This window comes from Phalaenopsis equestris, unplaced genomic scaffold (genome assembly GCF_001263595.1).
Source record: "Phalaenopsis equestris unplaced genomic scaffold, ASM126359v1 Scaffold000940, whole genome shotgun sequence".
Classification (NCBI taxonomy): Eukaryota; Viridiplantae; Streptophyta; class Magnoliopsida; order Asparagales; family Orchidaceae; genus Phalaenopsis; species Phalaenopsis equestris.
In genome coordinates this window covers 88038-113660 of record NW_018165379.1, presented here as the reverse complement: position 1 = coordinate 113660, position 25623 = coordinate 88038, and the positions used below count along the sequence as shown (strand labels likewise).

Sequence of the window (25623 nt, the reverse complement as noted above, 5' to 3'; positions counted from 1 at the left end):
GTTAAATGATGAGTTGGAGGGAAGTAATTGCTTGAACAACTACTAGTGTTTTATCCCAGTGTTGAAGTTGTCCTTCAATGGCTACAACAAAATCCCCATTTTCATTCCTGATGATGGCCCCAATACTTTGTCTAGTAAGAGGGTAGGATAGCCCCACCCACATTGGCCTTGAAATAATCCCGGGGGCCAAAAGGATGGGTCAGAACCTATTAGGTTGGACAGCATCCCAATGTTCCAGAGTGGTATAACTATCGGTACAAGTCAAGGCTTAGAGAAAGTAAATGCAATGATAGCAGGTGTGATACCCGAGTTAACACAAAAAAATAGGCAAACAAATATTATTACTAATAAAGCCAATAGTAGATTACAACTGACACTAGAAAGAAAAATAACAACACTCAACAATCCAACTCAAATTAGGGTGGATCTCAAAGTGGCGGTGGTGATCGATAAAGGGTAGAACGTGGCGGATGATGGACAAGGTTGTTGGCAAGCAGAAAACAATAAGGAAACAGTTTTCTGGGTTCCAGACAGTAAACACGTAGCAGATATCGACGTCACACAGCTGTCTGGAATGATGTCAGCAAAGTGGGAGGGCTAGAACATCAGTGGTAGCGATGGAGGGCTGGAACAGCGATGGCCGCATGTGGGAGGGGCTAGGATGTTGGCTACATGGCGGTGAAGTGGTTCGGTATGGTTGGAACAACAGTTCATAGGGGTGTTTCTCGTGGTCGTAACAGCAGAGAGGCGGCAAGGGAACTGACTATGAGAAGCTAGAACAGCAGTCAGAAGGCGGGGAAGGCGGCTGGAAAGCAGATACTGCAGAAAACAACCAAAAGAGGTTGTTCTGGGCGGCTGCAGCTGGAAAGAGTCGGTCGGGAGCAATGAGCGAGGATGCGGCAGGGAATAGGGGAAACTAATCACCACCACAGAAGAGAGATACAGCCGAAGCACCGCCCAATCACTAGGGTACACCCTTCAAAAGGAGAAACGAAAGTCGACAGCTGTCATGACTAAACTCATACCGAAAACTAAATCTAGAATATCAAGAATATGAATACATAATAAGAGAATAACTAGGAATGGCCCAAGTAAACCAATCGTCTCCTCAGAAGGGAGAAAACCTAACAGTTTCAGTTTAGGCAAAAAAATGGGTTTGTGAGATGCAATCCCGGTTCCACGACCCGCATAATGCAGGAGATTCTTCCGTCCTGCAGTTTCCCGCATCACACGTCAATCGTGATATTTCCATGTCCCTCGGGCTTTAAGGCGTCGATTACTAGTTTTACACATCCCGCTCTGCGTCAAGGTGTTCGATGTGACTACCCATGCTTCTTAGCATTTCTGGATTGATACACCACATGTCCATAGATATGAGCAAAGGTCGTGTTGTTGGGTTTAACTTTAGCAAGCTCATTCATGGCCTCTTTGAAGTTGATGAAATTTGGAAAGTTGAAGCCCCAACACTACAAGAAACCTGTGCTGCGAAAAGCAACAAACAATTAAAATTAACATGAGTTTGATCCTTCACACCAAGAAAGCCCACAATGGCAAGCAGAAGTTTTGCTTGACCCTTTTAAGTGTAGCCAACCATTAGTGGAGATAGCACCTTTTAAGAGTATCCACAACAAAATGTGCACACGGGAGTGCAGCTTGATCATTTTGAGCAAATTAGGACGCTTGGTTTGAGCATGACTGGGCAGTGTATGCTAAAGAGGTGATGGTTAGCCCTGAATGTATGTTTAAGAGCACAAGTAGATCACTGGGCAGCTCAATTTAAAGTGGGATGTCAGCAATGAAAATTGTCAGGTCCTTCCCAAAACAACCGCAAGTCTTTCAAGAATCCACCTGCCATCATCAATGAAATTGGACACCAGTTTTCCCTCAATTTCTTCTATGTTAATATAAGTTGGCCATTTGGAAAGAAGGGTATCAAACACCCAGGCTTGGTTGAGAAGGCAAATTTCCTCCCCTTTAGCAACTCTCCTCTTGATGATATCCCGCATGCTAAATGCTCCTTCCTGAAGAATCTTTGGACTGAATAAGTTCGTTTGTAGTGTTGGGCTCTAAACTTTCGCCATATTTGCTTTTAAAAAATAATAGTAATAAAGAGTTCTTGTTGATCATGAAGTCGCATGTTATGTCCTCTCCACCTTGACGGGGCATGGAAACCAAGTACATCACTTTTAGCAGGCTAGCAAAAATTGTCCAAAGCTATTTTATGAAAGCTCTTGCTGTTCAAGCTCCTATGCCCGAGGCGCGGTCTGCATTTCCTCAATCTCCTATAGAGTTGATTTTCCTTGAAAGGTGTGCATGTTTGCATTAATGTAAAATAAAAAGAAATACAAGTGAACAGGTCAAAAAAGACCTCAAAAAGATCACAACAAAAGAAACTACCAACAAGTAAAGCTATCCTCCCCTAGCAAAGACAAAAGCAAGGGGGGACATTGCAACCTATCCCAAGAAAATGAGTTTTGCAAAGCATGCATAGCACAAAAATGGGCAGCTTTGTTATATTCTCTAGGGGTATAGCAAAAAGTAACTTCCTTAAACAAAGTTGAAAAGCCTAGCTGTCACCATTCACATCAATTCGCCTCCAAGAGGAATCCTTCATAATTTGTTGACAAGCAGTAATAATATTTAAGTTGTCTCCTTCAATGACCATACCTTTGGCTTCATACATCCACGAACGAATGCAAACCTTTATGGCTAAAATGTCCTCCATCTCCATTTGTGTAACATCCCTCTGTAAAATGTTTTTCCCGTAAGCTACCAAGGGTTCACCTTGCTCTGGGCAATGATTTTCAAGGAGTGGAAAAAAGCGGGGGGACCTCTGATCAAGTGACTGGTCTCTATTTAACTAGCTTTTAATTATACAATTTCGGGGATTATAGAAGACAGCCGCACCAAATATAGATATGAATTTATTAGTACAAATGATCCTATATTTGAAATAATTTTAGAAGATCCATATTTATTTGAGGATTTATTATACATTTTTCCTTGTTTCTGTTTGATATCAATGAATACTTGAAAAACCGAAATATAGATATGAATTTTTTAGTACAAATGATCCAATATTTGAAATATTTTTAGAAGATCTAATTTATTTGAGGATTTTTTATATATTTTTCCTTGTTTCTGTTTGATATCAATGAATACTTGAAAAACTGAAATATAAAAGTTTATATTATGATATTTAATGAGACTAATTCTTCATTCACTTTATCCTGATGAGTACAAATCACAATAAATATCGGTAAAAATATAGTCTAAGTCATCCTCCTCTATTACAACTTTGGCTAACCTAAGAAAATTAATGGGGTGTGACAGTAACTGAAGGCACACATCATATTTAATCCATTTGAGTTTAAAAAGAACTTTGTGTCTAAGAATTTTGCATAGTGTTATTTTCCGTCATTTTTACTTTTTTTTTAATTTTTAACAAACTAGATTGTTTCCATTCTGATGTGAATTTGTTCAGAGTTAAGCATAGTAGAAAACAGCTCTACAAAAAAATACAATCTTCGATGTACTTTTATTTGGCTTTTGATCTCCATGACCACAACAAGGATCCTTGCAAGTTTATATTTGAGAAAATCGCTAACGATAATGTCTCTCACTGAAAATAATATTGTTGCAAAAAAAAATCAAAATGAAATAAAAAACAACATCAAACAAAGTATTTAAAAAAAATTAGCATAATTCCATATCTGTAATAGGGTTGGTGTAGCTCCTGTGACGGACACAATTAGAGAAAGTCGTCTTAGATGATTTGGTCACATTAAACGTCGACCATCTGATGATCCGATTAGGAAAGTAGATGTTTTAGATTCGACTTGTGTTAAGAAAAGGCAGAGGTAGACCTAGGAAGACTTGGGCTTATTGTATAAAAAATGATCTTAATTTACTAGAAATAAATGAAAATATGACACTAAATAGGACGCAATGGAGAAAAAGGATTCATGTAGCCGACCCCACGTAGTGGGATTAAAGCTTTGTTGTTGTTGAGCATAATTCCAAAACCATAAAAATTTTTAGCAAATCTTATTATAAAATATTTTTAAGACCCAACAACTTTTGGACAAAAAAAAAACAAGACAAAAGAGGCTTTCAGGTTAAAGCAACTAGTAGAATGATAAAAAAGAGGAGTAATGCATGAGCATTTAGAGATTAAAAAAGCTCGATGCCAACATCAAAGCCCAAAAATTCAGTAGCCATTAAAAGTGCCAAAACACAAAGAATAAAATCATAGAAGTTAAGTAGAAAAAGAAAGAAAGGAAAAACTAATATCCAAAAAATAATATTGAAGAGGGGAAAAAAACATGCATGCATACAAACGTACATACAGCCATACACATTAATTTCATATCCATTAAAACAGCATCTCATACACCACATGGAAATTTTCCCTCCTATTCAAACATTTCAATTATGCAAATACAAACTCGGCAATCAAGAGTGCGCTCTGCAAAAAAAGATGCACCAATAAATCTTTTTTCATCATCTCTAACCACCTATAGCATTACTACAAAAAAGAAACTTAGCATCACCCCTCAATATCTAAATATGATTGAGTACACTTGGCCACTCCAGACAATGTCAAACTTCAGTCATTACTCCATCAAACACATATTAACAACATTAAGCAGGCATTCCAAATGCATTTTCTCCACACTAACTGGTAAAGCAAATTTCAATGCACTTGGCCAAAAGGTTTTGGAAGTTAATAAAATCATATGTCAAACTACTTGATGTCCTTTATACCCTTTACTAATTGTCATGCCTCATCACCTCTATACCGAACTTCAAGGCATAAAACCAAATAACTCTCCAAAATTAATGTAAATTTGTCATATCTTTGCTCGATCACTCTACCAAAACTTTATTATATAGCCCAAAAACATAAATTCATTTTAATTAGATATTCCCATAAAAATTAAATTTAATGCGAAAGTGGTTCTCTCACCTTATGAATTTTTTTTCTAACATACTGAACAGACATTGTTATTTTGTATAGCATAAACACTATATGGGACACAGAAGCATCACGTGCAAAATTAGCGTGGTATCATAGCTGTTACAGTACCCCGAGAATAGCTATTGCAAGAGATGGGCTGAAATAATTATGTTTACCTTCCTTAAGCTTTATTTCCTTTTATCATTCATTCCTGTCTAGTCTTTCTAATATATGTGTTGTATTAGAGTTTAGAAGTCAGTTTTTCGTGTGTTTTGTTTTGGACAGCCGCCGGCGTCCGTTACCTCCCTTCAAGGGATGTATACGAGGGTTGGAGTGGTACTCCGATTGTACCACTCTCCTAAGGTGGTGTTTATTTTCCCTCTTCCCCTTCCTCATCCTCATCACACCGCCCTATCAACTCATCCCGGACCACATCCCTGCCACGAAACCGCTATCCCAACCCTCTTGCACCGCCTCCCTGCCACATATCTACTATTTTAGCCCCCAGGAATCCAAATTCCACCTTGTTTCCACCAAGGACAGCAAGGACCTGTTGTCCCATTGTCATAACAACCCACTTGCTTTGTGCTCCCACCTTGGTGCCATCTTCCAAACCCTCTCGCCAATCACCACCACCACCCCGAGATCCCACCTAAGTTTAATTATTTGTGTCATGTGGGTTACTATTTCAGATTTTCGGGTGTAATTTTGTTTCATTTTTTTCTTTCATGTGTGTTGCTTGTGGCTATTTATTTTCTTTCAATAACAATGTTTATTTTTCCTATTGTGATTTGGTTAACTTCGGTATCAATAAGCACTCCAAACTTTCCAACTTATATTTTTAACAAGCCTTGAAAATAAAAAATCAAACAGCAAAGCCTATGAATTTCATTATTTATTTAAATACAAGCTAAAAAGTGGAATATGAAAATGATTGCACCTCTCCCACAGCCATATCTTTGGAGTACTGATCAACATTAGCATTTTCGATGGTTGAACATCTGGATAGCAAGGTCCGGAGCAGCATGCGGATACATGTTAAAATACTTTCACAACTAAGTATTGTGCTTGCAGTTTTCTCAAGATTGTCATGCAAATAATTAACCTGGCAAGCAATAGAACAAAAAATTAAGTATAAATTTGTCAAACACCAAATGTGGCCTGCACTCCTAATTATTAAAAAAAAAATCATCAGTATGCAGGAATACAAGTACAACTTAAAATTAACATGGACATAGATCCAGCGGAGATAATTTTACCAGATAAGAAAGTGAAACAGAAGAACCAGGGAAGTACTTGCATAGATTATACAAAATACTCTCAGAAACCTGCAGAAGAGAAAATGCTTCAAGTTGCTAGGCAATTGCCACCATAACAAATACAGAAGGTAAAAAAAATATAACAAAAAAAATCTAACCTTAGCATCATCTTCTTTACGCAGAAATTCAGACAAAGTTTCCCAGGCAAGCACAGGGGATACAGAGAAAAAAGCAGAAATAACAGAAATTAATGTTAATTTACACTGCACGGGATAGTGAAACATGGTTGAACAATTGCTTGTAAGTGAAGTAAAGGAATCTGCATCTCTAGAACCATTTTCAGCGTCAAGATCCATGTCTAAGATGCGTAATGTACTCTCGGCTGCAGAATTGGAATCTTGAAAACCTGGGAATTGATGAGCTTGTGCGTCCAATCCAGAATTAAGGCCAACTGCGGCAATGGAAAAAATAGCAAATGATCTAGCAAGGCCTGCCAAAATTTTCTCAACTGACTGAACGATAAGAAGCAGCTCAGCATCAATTTGTTTTTCATCTTTAAAAAGCCCAAAAAGAGGACCAGAAAAAAAACGTTGCAATGATAAAAATGTGGACCATGAGCCATCAAACATGCTGCCCAAGCTAACAGAACCACCACGCCGAACTTCTTGACAATTTTCATCAATCAAAAAAGCAATCTGGTCAATCAGCATCACAGTGTTGTTTAACAAATTATTGTAATAAGCTCTTTTATCCTCTCTTAGCCTGCAACAATGTCAAAATAAAATTTTGAATCAGGAAATAACAATATGTTATGCAAAGAAATTTAAGATTTAAAGGATACGTAACAATGCTATTGATACTTACAAAGCCTTTTTAGCCAAAAATAACATTTCTAATATGTAATGTGAAAAAATCACAAATTTAAAAATATCAATTAGGAAGAAATTTTGGAGAAAAAGTAAATATAAAATTTCAATGCGCTGGTTAAGCAGAACTTTGGCAGTGATGACTAACAAATTTGTTGATGCAATTTTTCATATAGAAAAAAGGAAAATTACCAAATGAAATTCTGCAAAACTATGAATACAGTACATGACTATATGCATCGACATTTTGCAAATTACAGGAATTTCAACCTAATTGATAAGCATTTAATGTCACGAACCGGCTCGGCAATTGGAATTAACCGAGGCAGGAATAGATGATCGAATGGTAACACTCATGTTTTTCTATTTTCATCTTCTAATTAATATTTCATAAATTCCAAAAAAAATGAAGGAGCCATTAATTAAACAAATGATAAAAGTTACCTCACTTTGTCCCTTCCTCCAATGCACTAATGCCGACCCTAATCTCACCCGATCATTTAGTTTGATTGATTTTATGATTAAAAAATTTTTCAATTGGTGATTTATGTTATGATATAACATAAGGTAAAATTAATACTTAATACATTAATTAAATAGATCTGAACTCAAAAAAATCACACTAACCTTCCTTGGGCTCGGATCAGCTAAACAGCACGTGTGACTGCTTCTTCCATATGCAAGCCGCACGATCACCCAGTTCTCCTTCACTTTTGCTTGAACCCACACAAAAAGACTTAACTCCACCTGGTTTTTATTCTTCTGATATTTTTTATCAAATTCAAGGACAGTATCTAGCTGTCTGATCAGTCTAACGACACCAGTAGCATCTATAGAAGCCCATTCAAACATTCACCTAATGTTGTTTTCCACATTTGACACAAGTGACTACATTACTCTCATCATGGAATCTATCAAAACTGAACTTGAGCTTCTTCCCATTAGATCTTTCTAATTGATCCATATGCTCTCATTCATCAATATTTTTCCCCTTATGCGCCTTTTTACGCTTATATAGAAGTTGAAAGTAAATCTCTAGTCATCTAATATACTCGACTAACATTGAGCAGTTATCAATCCCAAATGGCAGCAATGACTGCCTAATCGAATCCTTCAGTCTGAAAAAAAGAACTTGTATCACTTCTATTCTACAATAGCTATCAGTTGCGGCGCATGCCTCAACAATGCAGTGAACTCTACTTCATATTGCATGAGTGTTTTCTCTTCTTATATCAACCTAATGAATTTTTCATGCATCTATCTTCGAGTGAATAGAAGCACACACTACTCTTTAAAAAGCTCCACAAAATTCTCACAACTTACCAACATTTTGGATATATCCCCTAGCCTAACCTGACGCTAACCACACTACCACCTTTAGCTTCTCCATCCAGTACAAATCTAGCTAAGGATACTCTTCTTCCATGAAAAAATGCATTTAGCATTACTATATTAAAAACGTACAAAAACTATGCACGTGGACATCAATGGTGTACAAAAAAGAGACTTGTCATCTACAAGTATAGTAGATAGTTTCATATCTTCACTACATGCATCAAAACAAAAGGACCACTAAAGGCTTGCTTGGCAAAAAAATGAGCGGTCCTATTACATTCTCAGAGCATATGAAAAGAAAAACTTGTTTAACAGATAATATAAAAGCAAAATCAGGTGCATCTTGTGGTCGTTGGCACCAAGTGTCTCGCTTCCTAGTGGATTGCAAAAAAAGCATAATAATCTCATTGTCACCCTTGATAATGATGCCCTTGCACTCGAGCATCCACGGTTGGCAAATATATTGAAAGAATTTGATGGCTTAAAGCTCAATTGAGCGTTGTCACAATGTTAGAGGTAGTAGTCGGTAGCAATAATCTTGTTCCAATGTTCGTCACAAATGATGCATCTAGTACTGATCGGCCCAAATGGGAGAAGAACACCATCGACGTCACTTTGAACCATCCTGGGGGAGCATGCCAGAATAAGGTAGAAAAAACCAACCCATAGTGACGGCTAGCATCCAATAGCTAGCGGAATGGAAAGAGGGGAGTTGTTGTAAGGATTGTCGGTATACCATACAAGTGGTTATGTATCTTGCCATTGCGGGCTCTCTAATAGTGGTGTATGATGTAACAAAAGCAGTGATCATGTGCAAATTTGTGCTTGGGTGTCCTCCTGAGCTCCTCAATAGCATTGCTGAAGTTGTTGAATATAGGCACGGTGATGCCTCATCTTTCAATGATAGATTTAACCCATCAAAAAAGTGAGCAATTAGTAATAATGTGGTCCCTATCTTCCGCAGTTGAGCATTCCCTAAGACAATTCAGAGAGTCGGCGAGGCCCCTCGTAGCAAGCCAAAAGGTGTGTAGGGATTGCATCCTAGGTCATTTGCCCAAGAAAAATCTTTCCCTTGGGTGTAACTATAGCAGATCAAATCATTTTGAGTTGGTCCCTAATAGTATTCTTCTTTCACTCGGACATGTCCAACTATCTAATTTCTTCTCTATGTGCATCAGTTAATTCTCCGCTTCAAACAAATCTTTAGTTCTCTTGACAAAAGTGGACACAGAAAAAAAAAACATCTTCAAATATTATCCACAACTGCGTCACTTTCATTATATTGTGATCTACTCTTGAATTAGATGTTTCATAGCAGCTATCATCTGGGTTAGGGCATTCAAATTCACAGTTATATCAAGTTGTAAATCCTCATCCTCTGTCGCATCCATAATCTCGAGTGCATCTACTCGTCTGAATTAAAATAATTACATAATTAGAGTTTACATAAACTTTTTATATTATTAATAATAATTTTCTTGTAATTATCATTTTGGTTCTTTCATCAACATTGTATTAATTAATCTTAAACCTTATTACTTGGATATCACTTGTCACAGTCTGGCCTAGGTTTAGAATTAACCAAGGTGAGAACAAACAGTCAGATGACGATCATCATGTATTTCTATTTTCATTCTCTATAATTAACATTTAATCATTCCAAGATAAATGAAAAAGTCACTCTATATATATATATATATAAAACTTAATAAAACCAATGATAAATGTACCTTAAACTTATCTCACTTTGTCCTTTTATCTAATGCACTAATGTCAATCCAGATGTCACCCAACCATTAGTTTGACTGGTCGAACAATTTTACAATTTAAAAGTACTTCAAATGGTGATTTTTTGTTATCAATTAAAATAAGGTAAAACCAATACTTAGTACATTAATTAAATAGATCTGAACTCAAAAAAATTGCCCTAATCTTGCTTGGGCTCAGTTCGGCCACAGAGCATGCAAGGCTACTTCTTCCATACAGATGCCATGCAATTCCCCTTTTCTCTTCTTTTGCTCAAACCCACACAGAAACACTCGGTTGGGTTCAACTTGTATCCCGCACAAAGCCGCACAATTTGCCTCCACACGCAAAGGTTCGAATCTTCGCACAAAAAAAGCTTCGACAGTACTCACAAGGCTCTCTTCCTTTCAGCTGCTAGGCTAGGGTTCGGCAACCTCCCACGCCTTTTCTTCCTCCTCCATGTCAATGCCCTCAGCGTTAACTTCTTCTCTGTCTCTTGCCCTCGCTCTCTATTTGATTAGCTTTTAAGATTTCGAATAAGATACTTATCTCTTTAAAACAAAATCGTCGAGACGTTGCTCCCTTCGGATCGACGCTAATATATTATATTTCCTTTATTTTAATTCATTTTTAATATCATTCTTTTCAGTTATTACATTTAACTCCATAACCCCATTGAATGTGATCACTTAGTACGAAGTACTTTCAATTCATCAGACTAAAAGAAAATTATCAATGATAATAAAATAAACAAAGCGTATTAAAATTATGGATAAGTAGCACAAACTCCATGATTGATAAAATAAGAAGGCAACCTTTGGATCATAAAGCCTAACTAAGAAGACAAGACTCGTATCATAACGTAGCTAGTGTGCAGTAAACCAAACACATCAAAATGTCATCTTCTAAATGAAAAAGCAGTTAGTATCAAAAGTTTATGCTTACCAGAAAGGATCATATTTGTAATTTAAATGATGTGACATAGAGTCCACGTCTAGAAAGATAACTAACCTTGAAAAAAGTAAACCGTAGACAAAATTGCACAAAAGTGAACAAAAGTTGATGAGGTCCCCTAAAACTTCCTTCCCAAATTCTTTGTTTGAACTCATAAGACCTGATATGTACTCTTCCATTTCATGTAGTAACGGCTCACGGATCTGTCGTGGAATACAGATGCTACGATAGTGCTTCCCTTGCACCTAAGGATGCAGAAAAGTTAATTATGACAAAGTTAAATATATATAAAAATAAATAATTATAATATTATTAACAAAAAAGAACCTGAACAGGATTATGTCTATTCAGCACGCTTAAAGTTTCAACTGAGCACTCAAACATTTCAGCATCTAACAAAGCCAGATCTGAATCATCCTACGAGGACAACTAAATTAATAATAAATGGTTCGATCGATTAAACATAAAAGATCAGAAACATAATGGGAAAGAATCAACAAAGAAGTACAACATTTACCTTGTGACATTCTGCAAATATGGATACCTTCTCATAAAAAGGTAAAAGATGACTATAACCAGCAGTAAGAGAATAACAAACTGCGGGAATCAACAAAATTGTATGCTCATTTAAAAAGTTGGGTTCCTGAAATAAATTAAGAATAAGCAATTCGTGCTTTAGTTTAGTACAAATGTATGCTTAAACAAACAGATCAAGATAAATGCAGCCTTTGAAAACAGAAACCGGCAATTATGGAATAAACTGTAATATGTACAATGCTGAAAGAATTTCAATTTTTTTTTATTATTGCTACAACCGAGATTGATACAAATAACTGCTTTAAGTGCTTTCCAAGTCCAAGGGTTATCAACTGTAGAATGTGCTCGTCAACAAACAAAATAGCAATGAACTCCAGGCAATCCAACCACACTCTTATTAGTCACTAATCTACCTTATGTTAATTGGGAACTGATGGAAGATAAGCATGGGAATCGTCGTGATAGAATTAGATGCTCCATCAATGAAAATGCCCATAAGAAATAAACAAGGCATGAATGAATCCCAATTTAGCAACAGATCACTCACCTAAAATAAGATAAAATACATGTTTAATAGAAAATTAAGTATACAGTTATTCAATCCAAAATTTATGGTAATTTGACACGGTATAAAGGCTAAAGCATGTGAGGTTTTGTATACAACTTTCGTTTAGCATTTGGATATTTTCGGAATAGAAAATAACATTTTTGGAAACTTTTCCAAAAATGGTTGGAGTCTATTTACTAATTCATTTATTATCTATTGAGGGGCTTTCTACTCCTAGCTTCGACAGGGTATTAGAGTAGAGCTATAATCCTAAGCATATTGAACACCATTTCAGGGCTCCTTGAAGGGGTTTAGGAAATGGATTTGGCGCAAGTTGTTGTGGAATGGTAAAGAAATGACAAAAGGGGATGTCGGCGATATTTGAAAGGGTGTATGAGGCGAACTCTGCTGCTAAACGGCAGGTTGGACAATTTTAACAACTACCCAGATAAAAACAGAAGCGGCAAAACAGTGAGGTGTGAACAACAAGTGGGATTCATCACCTGTTCTTGAGTAAAATACAGACACACCACTTGCAAAAAAAAGAAGATATAGAACTCTGGAAGCATAAAACTGTAAACGGAGTCTCTAAAAACAATAACAATATCCAAAAGTCTACTAAATGAGGAAATAACAACATATAAAAAATTACCAATAGAAAATAACCCTGATTAAAAATAAAATAGAAACAGTATGAAATCCCGAAGAAATTGCCAATGTGCCCAAAACTACATGTTCAATCTTTCTTAAACTTTGAAACAAAGGCATGACTGTCCTTATTGCATTTGAGACACAAGATCAAAATCTTTCTAAACGTGGGGCGCATGTGACTGCCGTAATTTCATGGTCCCCAGGCCGTGGTTTCCAAGGATACATGATTACCATAATTACGAGAGTCCATATTTTACTGAGTCATATTCCTATTTATATTTTCTTTTTTATTTTTTCAGCAAGTTCTCTTCGTTTCTTCTTCCTTTTTTTGCTTCTTGCATATTTCTCAGGATTCTAATTAAAAATTTAGCACTAAGGAACTTTTATTTGTGTTGTATTAAACTGTTTCATTTTTCAGCTTTTTTTATTTCAAGTATTATAGAGAAGTTTTCTCTAATTTTTACTCTCTGGAGTGTCATAGTATATTCCATTAGCAAGTGGTGAGTCTGTAGCTTGCCCACGAACAAGTGGTGGATCCCACTCACCTCATCTATCTCATAGTTTCACTCTACCTGCTATTTTTCAGCCGAATAGCTGTTGTAAGTGCTTCTAGCTGCTGTTCACAGCATATGATCCCAGTTTTTTCGTTTATGGTTTGTCATCCTGTCATCGTTCAAGCCAAATTTCAATAGTCATCCATCCTCTTACATTTGTTACGAACCATAAAAAAGTATCATCTGGTATCGGAGAATTGTCCTTTTACACCTAAATCAAGAATCTATGCAATCTAACCTAACACCCCCCAAAAAAAAATTCCCATACTTCATCCACGTAGTCCTAGACCAAACCTTAAATTTTGAAGTGAAGATTGAATTGCTAGATTTTGATGGCCGCATAGATCCAAACGAATTCATAGTGGCTCTGAGCAGTGGAACGGGTTTTTGAATATAAAAATATTCCACCAGACGAAATGGTAAAGCTAGTCTCCATAAAATTAAGGAAAAGCTTGCCTCTGTGGCAGAAAAATTTAAAACACCTATGTCAACAAGAGAAAATAAACAAAATTGCAACCTAGTTCAAGATGAAAATGGCGATGTAACGCAAGTACCTCCGAACACATTAAAAATAGGACATATTCTCAATGCTTTATCAATTACAACAATAAGATCTCTCAATAGAAGAGCACAAAGCTGAATCCAAGCAACTTATGTTGAACTGTGAGCAAATGGAGCCAAGAAGAACAATATATCTCAATATCTAAGAGAGGGGGGGGGGGGGGATTGGGCAAAACTTTTGGAAGTTTATATAGTTGTGGAATGTGATATAGTTGCAACAATATTGAACATTACAGAATGTTCAGAACCTAGCTTTAAAGGTGGAGAGATAACACTGGAGTATCAAATCCAAACCATCCATCAAAACACCTCAACCCCAACATCAAGCAGTAGGAGCACACGCAGTCGAGCATCGCAGCATATCCCGCTAGAGGAAAAATATGTTCAGAGTGGAGACAAGGTGGAGATCTCTAACACTCAAATTCATTCCAACCAAAACGTGCTTCCTTCATGTGCTATAGCTTTCGACATATTGCATAAGATTGCTCAAACAAGATAATGATAACTTTCACAGAGCAAGGTGCAGTAGAGGAGGCAAAGGGTGAAGGCCTGGAGGAGGAGGCTAAATAGTAGAAGTTGCCCACATATGAAAGGGAGATGCTAGTGATTCAAGCTGAGCCTATGAGAAGGATTTCAGTAGTAATAAAATTGGTTATCCTAGATGATAATGAGTCTTAGAAGTTGATACTAGACACAAGCTAGCACTAGCTAAGTGAATTCCAGGATTGTTTGACACTAAGTTTACCTCATGATTTGCCACTATTGAGGGAGGTTCAATAAATCAGAGAAAAGAAATTTTTAAGGTATTCCTAAAAGATTATATGGAAATAGATGGTCAGATAGGAGTGATGAAATTCAGTAGTGTTATCCAATCTCCTCTATCACTCCATCAAACAGTCCAACAATATATTATGAATCCTTCACCTGATCAAATGCTTCTATAAATTTCTAAAAAACGGTGTCAGGAATTATTTAAAAGAAAGTTAATTAAAATTTGATTGTTTATATCGCACAACCTACCAATCATAATGTTATTTTCGTTCAATTCTAGGTCCTTTTGATCTCTTTTATGCCTCTTTCTATATTACATAGCACCTCCTTAAACAACCATGTTGATCATAAGCAACTATGGAATGAACCATATTAAAATAAGAACGAGAGGTTGAGACATTACATTCTCATAAAAAAACTCCCAATATCCATTCTTACATGTTTGTGTGACTCTTTATGCTTTGAAGATATCCTTTATCACCCCAAACATTTACCACACAGTGGTCCATGAGACCTCTTGCGCCTGACATATGGTGAACCTCCTCTTCTACTATTTCGCCTTAATACAAGGTGCAACATTCTTGTGCGAGCAGAAGAAATGTTCATTCATCCTGATAACACCCTACTTAACTATCTTGTCACAATAATTGCAATTATTGCAATTCAAATAAACATGTAATTTTATTGACACCAATATCGACTTAATCATTATGTCTCAACATCGGATCTTGCCTATGCTTTGTTGTGGATTTCTCCTTATCCCTTACCATTTCTAACAGAAAAAATAAATTGAATTGTTTTATTCAAAGTTCAAACAAATTTGAATAATCACAAAAACACTAAAAAATTTAAAAAAAAAAGTTTATTTAGAGATTGTCACTTGATGGAAAAATTGGGTGAGAAAATAGAGATCTAGATAGAAGAAAATAACTTAGTTTTTTTTTTTTTCTTTTTTTTTTGGTTAAGTTGGGTTGGGTTGGGTTGGGTGGGGAGTGGGTGACACGAGAGTGATCGTGTGCAGCAAGTAGTGGAGAATGGGGACTAGGGTTGTAAACGGAATTGCCCGTGAACAGTGTGTTAGCATTCAGCTCGATTTGCATATTCTTGTTCCGTGTTCAACTCATTTAAATTAATCAAAAAGATAGATGTAGAGATTTGGATTTGAATCTGCAACATTCTTGTGAAATAGAAGGCGCAAAATCATATGACCAAATGAGATATTATGATTTCAACTAAGATATAAATATATATAATATATTATTATATAAATAATATATATAATTTCCTCATTTCAAGTTAAAATGAGCTGAACACTATCTAACAAAGAGGTGTTCGTGTTTGCTCATTTATAATTCAACTTAAAAAATTTGTTTATGTTTGGCTCGCTTACTTAACGAGTTGAACATGAGTTGTTCTCAAACGATGAGCTTTTTTTATAGCCCTAATGGAGGCAACAACAACAGTGAAAGCAGAAGGCTACCTCGGCGACTAAAGTAACAGGCAATGGGAGCGGCAACAGAACTAAGGATGGCCAATGCATGCACAAGGGAAATTCATGAGAGGAGATCTTCAGAGTAAGGTGTGGTGGCAAAATTAGCAGGTAACTACAGAGGTAGTAAGAAGCAGTGGCAGTGGAGACATAAGCAACAAGAAGCACGAACGGTGACACTAAATATGGTGCATAAAGAATTCAGGTCATAATATCATCGTGAGAGGGAGGGAGAGGGGAGATCACTTTCGCAAGGACTGTAAGTCAATCAATGAAGTTTTAGGTTAAAGTACAAATTAAAACAAAATAATTTAAGATAAAAACTCTGAGAAAGCCTCAATATATCTGAGGCGAGGGGCTCCTTGAGGTACGCCTCATATTTTGCGGCCCTCACCAAATGTAAGGCATAAGCCTCACCTAGGACTCTTGAGATGTGCCCCTCCTACAAACTGAATTGCGAGGTGACTCAAGTTGTGCAATTTAAACAATGAGACAAAGCAAGCATTAAACATCCATAAGTCTATGGTGTTCTCCAAAAGGAGGCCCTGTGACATTACCTACTTTAGCTGTTGGAGCTTGAGAAATCCTCTTAACAACAGTATCACCATCATTAGCACTAGCATTCAACTCTATGAATTTAGTAACTTGGTTGTTAATATCTTAAAACATCTAAGTGATTACAATTAAAAGAGTTACAACGAAAATCAGTATATTTTGTGTGAAGTCCTAAGATTGAAAAGCATTCGCTCACATGCTCAACAAGCAAATAATTCTAATTATAAAAAATCTATTGACAAAGATAGATTTCAATATTCAGGGTATCTCTCAGTTGGCAAGGAAATACCACATGACCTTCTCTTGAGTTTGATGCAAAGGAAAATAAAATAAAATATAGAAATATGAATTAGAAGAACTGTCTCCAGTATGTTAAAACAAACCTTCAAATTAACCAGATCTAAGGATGCCTTCAGTAGATTTTTTCTGAGATGATAAACATCCCGAAGATCACCCTGGCAGTTGTCGCCAAAAAAACAGTAAGTTAGAATATTAAACTCGGAAGGAAAAACATATGAAATAAAGAAGTAAAAAATTAATTGTTACAAAAATGAACAATAAGACAACAATCAGAAAAAGGAAATTTGTCTTTTGTTTAACTGAAAAAACAATTTGTGCAACATTTCATATATTCTTAAAGTGATCAACTTGAAATTTATTCTGCACTCCGCTTATTTAAAATGGTGGAACCCATTTTTCATGCAGTAACTAGATGCTCAACATATATTTGGCATTTCAGTAAGGTGTATAACAGCTTTAATCCCATTAAAAATTTCAGTCATTATTTGGTACAAGGGATAAGACATTTTTAAGTCTCATATCGCACAAACACCTCCTCAATGGGTTTATGTGTAGAATAGCGTGTGAATGCTTTAAAAATAGAGATGACTTTATTTACTGCGAAACTTAGACTTTCTTTAGGGGCAGCTGCAGCTGTTTGAAGAAATACTTGTGAAGTTGTTGAAAAAGAAGTTGTTGTTCAAAAAGCTACAGTGGCTATTATAAAAAAAGATATTTTAAAAAAGTCAGACTGCAACTTTCTAGCAGCCGTCACAGATGGCTAGGTCAAGTGGGAAAATGCAGCTTTCAACAGCAGCTTTTTGAGAACACAGATAAAATGCAGTATTGTCAAACAAGAAAAACTGTGGTGCGACGCCGCACCGCCGCCCTAAACGCGCCCTTAATACCAAATAAGCATTGGTCAACTTGTGTTACATTTTGTTTCACCTAATTTAAAACCCACGGGTAACATCCTAGATGATAAGATAAACAATATTAGTACTGATATTAATATTAATACTAAAATTAATTAAAAAAAATCTCCCAAATCATGCAAATATTAAACTTGTCTTGAACAAAAAAAATTGAACATCCATTCCAACAAAACATGTCTGATATAAAAGTTATCTTAGAAACTGATGATCATATCCAATTGAAACAGCTCAAGTTACCATAACGTAATAGGACAATAAATTAGAGGAAAGTGAGCATTACAATGGTGAGACCTAACCAAGTCAGGCTACATACAATTGTTTAACCTTGGCAACAATACATGATCCTCAAACAAGCTTTTTTGCATTCCAATTATGTAGATTTTTAGCCTTTCTTTTATAAATTTAGCTTAATAATAAGCTCTATCAATCCAAGAGCGACGCAGATTTTTTACAAATTAAATTGAAATTAGCAAGCATGACAATACTCTCTTCTGATCAGAAAAAAAATGTATGACCAAAACGATCTTCTAAATCTCTAAATCAATTCCTAAGTACACTGTTTTATTAAGTAAACATTTTCAAAAGATAATCTTCAAGGAAGAAAGTAAGATGTTGGCTTATATCAATTTTCAACATGTACAAATCACAAAGCAGAGGAATTATAAAGAGAATCAGTGGTTGTACAAACAATGGTCTAAATTTTCAATGACCGAAACTTGCTATAGTTTATTAATTACAAGAATTGATGAAACGAATTTGTTAATGTCCATCAAAGGGATCCTATGTTTCCTGGCAAAATAATAACAATCACATCAAATTTTGTCATCCAGTTCCTAAGCAAAATTTGGAGAATATTGAGAACACTGGAAAAATGTCAAGTGCCCAAAGGTTGTCCAAAATTCCTCTGTATTGCTAGTGAATTCCTGAAGCGTTGTGAATTACTATTCCTTGGGCGTTTGCATGCCGTGAAATTTAATAAAAACTTTCTTAAGGGAAAATACTCTCTATTTTTTCATTAATCAAATAACTAACATATATACAACTCGGACTAATCCTCTTACAATTAGAGGAAAATTCAAATCATCATGATAAAAAGAAAGGAATCAAAACACAATAATGATTAATTAATGGAGCATAATTTCTCCCCTAAATGTAAAAGTGGACCTATGATTTCATAAACTGTGTGCATATCAACTCCCTCAAGTTGGGTTGTATATGTCATACATCCCAACTATCACAGACCCTAGAAAAGACAGTGTGGCATTGTGGGCTAAGATCACTAAATGGGTCGAGGAAATGATAAGAATGTCAACAATTTGATAGTGAGTTGGAATATAGCTTAGTTGAATAACCCCTCCATTGAACTTCTCAGAGATGAAGTGTATGTCAATCTCGATAGGATTGGTTCGATCGTGGTGTATCAAATTCATTGAAATACTGATGGTTGATTGACTATCACTGAATATCTTAATAGTGCTTCAGTTCTTCAATGTGAAGTTCCACCAGTAGTTTCTTTAGCCACATCCTTTCAAAAATAACTAAGGTCAAGGCACGATACTCATATTCTGTAATGCTTCTTGCCACCACAGCATGTTCTTTACTTCTCCAAGTAACCAGTTTATCACATACAAATGAACATTAACTCATGGTAGATCTTCTATAAATCCATTCTCCTGCTCAGCATCAATGTGGATCTCAATGTCACGGTCCAATTTTTTTGAATATTAATCCACGTCTTGAAGTCATCTTTAGTTACCTCATGATATGAATGGCCGCTTCTAAATGATCTTCACTTGGATCATTCGTATGCTGGCTCATTACTCTCAAAGAAAAAGCAATGTCAGCTTTGGTGTGTAACAGATAAATAAGTTTCCCCGTAAGTTTTTGATACCTCCATTTTTCAATCGGAGTGTTTCCTTCTCCTTTTGATTCTCATCAAATGGGATCCATAGGAGTACTTGTTGATTTGCATCCCAACATTTATATCTCCTACAAGTCAAGAATATATTTTCTCTGGGATATAACAATGGCTTCTTTGGATCTAGTTACTTCCATTCCCAAGGAGCATCTTAAAATTTCAAAATCTTTGATCTCAAACATAGAAGTCATTATTCTTTTGACTATTGCAAGTTCTCTAACGTCACTCCTGGTAAAAATAATATCATCTATATATATACAATAAAGATGGTAATCATACCTTTTTTATTTGATTTCACAAAAAAAATATGATCAGCCTCATATTAATAGTACCCATTGGCATGAATATCATTGGTGAACCTTTCAAACCATGCACAAAGAGATTTTTTCAACACAATAATTTCTCTTGTTTACACACCAGGTGATCATTTGTGTTGTTCATTAATCCTAAAAATATCTCTATATACACTTCTTCCTCAAGATCGATATTAAGAAATGCATTTTTGATGTCGAGTTAGTGTAATTGTTTGTCCTGATTGACATCCAATGACAGCAACACTCTTATTGTGTTGAGTTTCACCACTGGTACAAATATCTCCTCGTATTCAATCTCTTAGAGCCTGTTTTCTATAAGTTTAGCTTTGAACCTTTCTATGCTCATTTTTGCTATGTTTTTAACAATGAATACCCATTTGTACCCTATAGTTCTTTTCCTAGGTGGCTGAGTTGTTATGATCCATGTATCATTCTTATCAAGATCAAAAGTCTTTTCTTCCACAGTCTTTTTTCAAGTAAGAATAGATAAGCATTCTTAGATAAAATTTGGGCGACTTGTAAGAGAAAGATAATTTTTCATAGGTCAAAAATTTTTCTATCGGGTGATTTAAACATTCTTATGCTTCTTCTTCTTCTTCTTGGTGTCCATGATGTGTTGACCCAACCTCTATGTGAGTACTTGGAGTGTGTGAAGTTGACCCCGATGATTTTCATTCCTAATTTTACACATTGTCCCTAACATGCTAACTAGGCTTTTTCTTTCTGGTGTACAAATAAAGTTCTTAGTTCTTGGTAGCAGTGGGAGAATTTAGTGTAGTAGGTTCATTTTCAGGTTAATTTGTGATATTAGGGACAAGAGTAGGTTCATCAAGAATTACTGAGAAATGAGCTTGAGGCTCTCGCATGATACCCAAAATTTGATAATCTCTCCAACTCTCCTCCTGAATAGTAGATATGGGGTAATATGTTGGGCTTTCAAAGAAGATGATATCCAAGGAGTTTTAAAATTTGTGTTTGGTGACCCCTTTTTATTTAAAAAGTTGCACACAATAATGCATATGATTGACATGGGATAAAGTTTTATCTGATGTGATTGATGTAGAACAGAAGTTATGCAACCAAATCTTTTTAGTGTTAAGTTATAGGTGAAGCACTGAATGTGGGGGTTGATTTTATGAGGGGGTGAGAAATTTGTTAAAGTTTAGCACTATGTTGGACATCCTATTTATGAGATAAGTCAATGTGACGATTGCATCCCCTCATAAATATTTGGGTACCTTGTTAGTGAAAAAAATTGAATAAGACACTTTGAGAAGATGTAAGTTCTTCCTCTCAGTAACTATTTTGTTGGCATTTGTCAACACAAGAACTTAAATGAATGATGTCATTTATGGATGGATAAGGGTTTAGAGTGGATTTGCAATGGTCTTTTGCGTTACCGGTTTTGAGTATATAAATTTTGCTCTGAAATCAGGTGAGGATCGTGTTGTAGAAGGTTTTAATTATACTGGTAGTTTTAGATTTTTTTATTCACAAGAAAGCGTTAAGTGATTTCGGAGTGATCATCAATGAATGGACAAACCACTTAACCTGATTTGTATTTTTTTTATTTTTGAGGGTTCCCAGATATCACTATGAACAATAGAGAAGGGATGTGTTTGAATGCTCAAGTCGAACATTTCATAACATAACTTGAATATCATGAGAAACGGACTAAAATACAAGACTTGACTCAAGGAATTGTGAATGATAGGATGGTCCTTTTGAAGTAAGAGGTCTAGTAAGCAGATAAAGTTTATGCTTCCCGACGCCATTACCTGAAATTCACACAAAGTATGGTAGAATTTAGCAAATACAATTCATGTCACAAGCTTACTAATAGAGAGTAAATTGCAGTTAATTTTAGAAGCATAAAGAGCAAATTGAAAAATAATATCCTTTGTAATTATCACACTTCTTCTTCCTTCCATAGATGAAAGGGAGTCACTGTGGTTCCAACCACTGCAGCATGATGCTTGCAAGAATGGAATGATTGGCAAAAAGTGATATTACTTGTTATGTTATCAGATGCTCTAGATTCTACTAATCAAGGCTGAATCTTTCTGTTGAAAGAATCAAGAGCTGATGGAAGACTAGCTTAATGAGCTAACTGCTAGTAGAAGGCTCAGAATACTGTCCCAGAAGTCTTTGGAGAACTTAAAGTTGTTACCGAATGGACTATAATCATGACATTTATCTTCTTTTGATCATATGTTTGTTTGATTTTCCCCATTACTCTGATTTTGTTGTGCTTCCAATCTACAAGCTTTCCATTAAGTTTCCAACACTTCACTTTCAGATGAACAAGCTTCTGTAATATTCACACCATGGTTTGTTCCTCTTTAAATTGTTATCCTGAGATGATTTGTGAGTGTATAAAATCGAGTTGTCAACATTTGATGTAGTGAAATTATCTGTCATCATTATTTTCTTCCTGTTCTCTCCTCTTTGTACTTTAGCAAAGGCTTCACGAATTAAGGGAAGAATTTTGATTCCTTTGATTTTTTCTCCAACTTCCTCAAATTCCTTGTTTAGCCATCGAAGAAACTTGATGGTTCTCTTCTATTCAACAACGGTTTTGTAAAGAGTGAAGTCTTGTAAGCACCTCCACGTATATGTTTCATACATATCTAGTTGGAGTCAATTTTTGGAGAGACTGTTGAAGTAATGAGAAACAATCAACTCACTCTGTCGTAGTTCATATAATATGATTTCAATGTCAAGCAACTTAGAAGTGTTGTCAACACTTGAAAAGAATTCTCTTACGACATCCCAAATTTCTAGTCATTTTGTACAGGGGGAAGTTTTCTCCAATGTTTATGGTCATAAACTTGAAAAATTATGACGTGATCATGTGATCATCAATCTTCCATGATTGATGTTTAGGATAAGTATTTTCTCGTGCACGATTTTCTTCGGTGAGATGATCATTTTGTCATTTACCACAGATGTGCATAAACACATATTAGGAAAGTTGGAGGAAATTAATAGATTTGAAATGCTACAAAACAAAACATCCTAGGTTCACGTTCAAACATAATTTTCGAAAAAGAAAAAAGCAGCTTTTATGTCCTATTTGGTCACCATCAAAATTTCCATTAGAAAGAGCAAGTTCCTGTCTAATGTGATTACGAGAAGAGGACACCCGAACAACTATTATGGACAAGTCTGGAGTTGGGAAATGCGGAGAAGTCCACAGAGTAACGATCGTATGCAGAGACGTGTATGATTGCGAGTGAGTCTACAACTGAGAAATGCATTAAAGTCTGTAACTATCTGATGCATAGAGACATCCAGCAATAAAAGGGAGCAAGAGACGAAATTGAGGTCCTGCTGGCTGGTTGGCGGCTACCAAGAGGATTCTGCGGATGAGAAAGAGATATAGAGTTTCTCTCCTATCTCGATGCCATGTGAAATTTAGAAAAAACTTTATTAGAGAGAAAAACTCTATTTTTTCATTAAAAAACTAATATAATTATAGCTCAAACAAAACATTTTACAATTATAGGAAAATCCAGTTCATCAACATAAAAATGGAAGAAATAAAACACAATAATGGATAATTAAAGGTGCATAATTTCTCCCTTTAAATATAAGGGTGAACCCACGATTTCCTAAATCGTGTGCATATCAACACATGCAACCTTCAAAGCAACAATCAACTCAATAAAAAATATCTGAAGTGATGTACGAAGAGGCACAATTAAGATTTTGGACCAACTTAACTTGTTATTTCCAAAAAACGCAAATGCAAAAGGGGAGAAGTCCCAATCTACACAATCATCCAAAAGTAAGTTGAAGAAAGCCTCTTAGACAAAACATGAGTTTGTTGATGCACACATGTTGCACAAGAAACAAGGAGGATTCAAGGCCATGTTCCACCTCCTCAATGACTGATGCTCAGTCGGCATTCAAGAAAAATAACAAGCCCATGTTCCACTAAGTAGGGCCATCTACATGAATCACTTTCTCCATTGTCCTATCGAGTGTCATATTTTCATTTAATTATAATAAATTAAGATAATTTTTTATATAACATTCCCAAGTCTTTTTAAGTCTACCTTTACCGTTCTTAAGAAAATTTAAAGCATTTACTCTCGTAAAAGGGTCATAAAATCGTCAACGTTTGACGTGGCCAAACCATTTAAGATGACTCTCTCTAACATTGTCTATCACTAAAGCTATTCCAACCCTTCCACAAAGATATTCGTTTTGCATTTTTTCTCTGAATGTAAAACCACTCTTCCAGCCAAGCATTATCATCTCAGCAACACTTAATTTTATGCTTATCTTTTACATGTCAACATTCTGCACCATAAAGCATTACAGGTCTCACCATAATCTTATAAAATTCTCATTTTTAAGTCTAAACGGTACATTTTTATCACACAATAGGTCTAATGCATTACTCCACTTCAACCATCCAACTTAAAGTCTACTAATAACATTCCCATCGCCAACACTATGAAAAATAGACCCGAACATCTAAATGTTCACTCCTTTTAATGACTTAATCACTAATTGTTAGAAAATGACCACTAGATCTACCACTAGTAAAATTACATTCATGTATTTAATTTTAGATCTATTTAAATGAAAGCCTTTAGATCCCAAAGATGATCTCCATATATTAAGTTTTTTTTTAACTTTCTCTCTCTCTAGTCTTATCCACAATAAGGATATCATCAGCGTAAAGCATATATCAAAGTACTCCTGTAAATGTCCAGTAAGAACACCCATAACTAAAGAAAAATGATATGAGCTTAAATTCAATCCTTGATGTAATCTAATTGAAAAAGGAAAATACTTAATCAATCCTCTCTGTTTTCAAATATAAGTAACAGCACTAATACATATCTTTATTTACTTGAATATAAGTAATACTAACAGATTTCTACTCTAGAACTCTCCAAGATTTTTCTCTTGAAATCTTATTATAGCTTTTTTTTAATCAAGAAAAATCATATATAGATCTTTCTTACTCTACTTACACTTCTTCATTAAACCTCTCAATAAACACAACTTCCATAATAGACTTGTCTGACATGAATCCAAACTGATTTTGAGAGATTTCTATAACGCGTACTAACCTATGTTCAATTATTATCTCTCATAATTTTAATTTATGACACATTAATTTAATTCTTCAATAATTTACATACTCCTGTAAATCTCCTTTATTCAAAAAATATAAACCAATAATTTTTTTTCTGCACACACTAGGCATCTGATTAATCTTTTAAAAAGTATTTAAAACTTTAGTATACCAATAGATTCTCAAATTTTCTAAATATGTTCATACTTCTATTAGAATATTATTAAGGGTCTGTTTGGCACAGCTGTTGATTATTTATAATCTGCTAATAAGCAGATTATTCTGATAATCTGATAA

General features: G+C 35.3%; 1 protein-coding gene across 1 annotated transcript in view; it reads right to left on the bottom strand.

The window, feature by feature from the left end:
- Window positions 1–25623, bottom strand: part of LOC110032439 (serine/threonine-protein kinase ATM) — a 214268-nt gene that overhangs the window by 148861 nt on the left and 39784 nt on the right. Inside the window, exons 17-23 of the mRNA XM_020736078.1 lie at window positions 17169–17240; window positions 11638–11763; window positions 11448–11537; window positions 11178–11365; window positions 6378–6981; window positions 6220–6288; window positions 5901–6065 (exon numbers count right to left, since the gene is read on the bottom strand). Of these exons, the coding sequence (XP_020591737.1) occupies window positions 5901–6065; window positions 6220–6288; window positions 6378–6981; window positions 11178–11365; window positions 11448–11537; window positions 11638–11763; window positions 17169–17240 (1314 nt within the window). The remainder of the gene's footprint in view (window positions 1–5900; window positions 6066–6219; window positions 6289–6377; window positions 6982–11177; window positions 11366–11447; window positions 11538–11637; window positions 11764–17168; window positions 17241–25623) is intronic.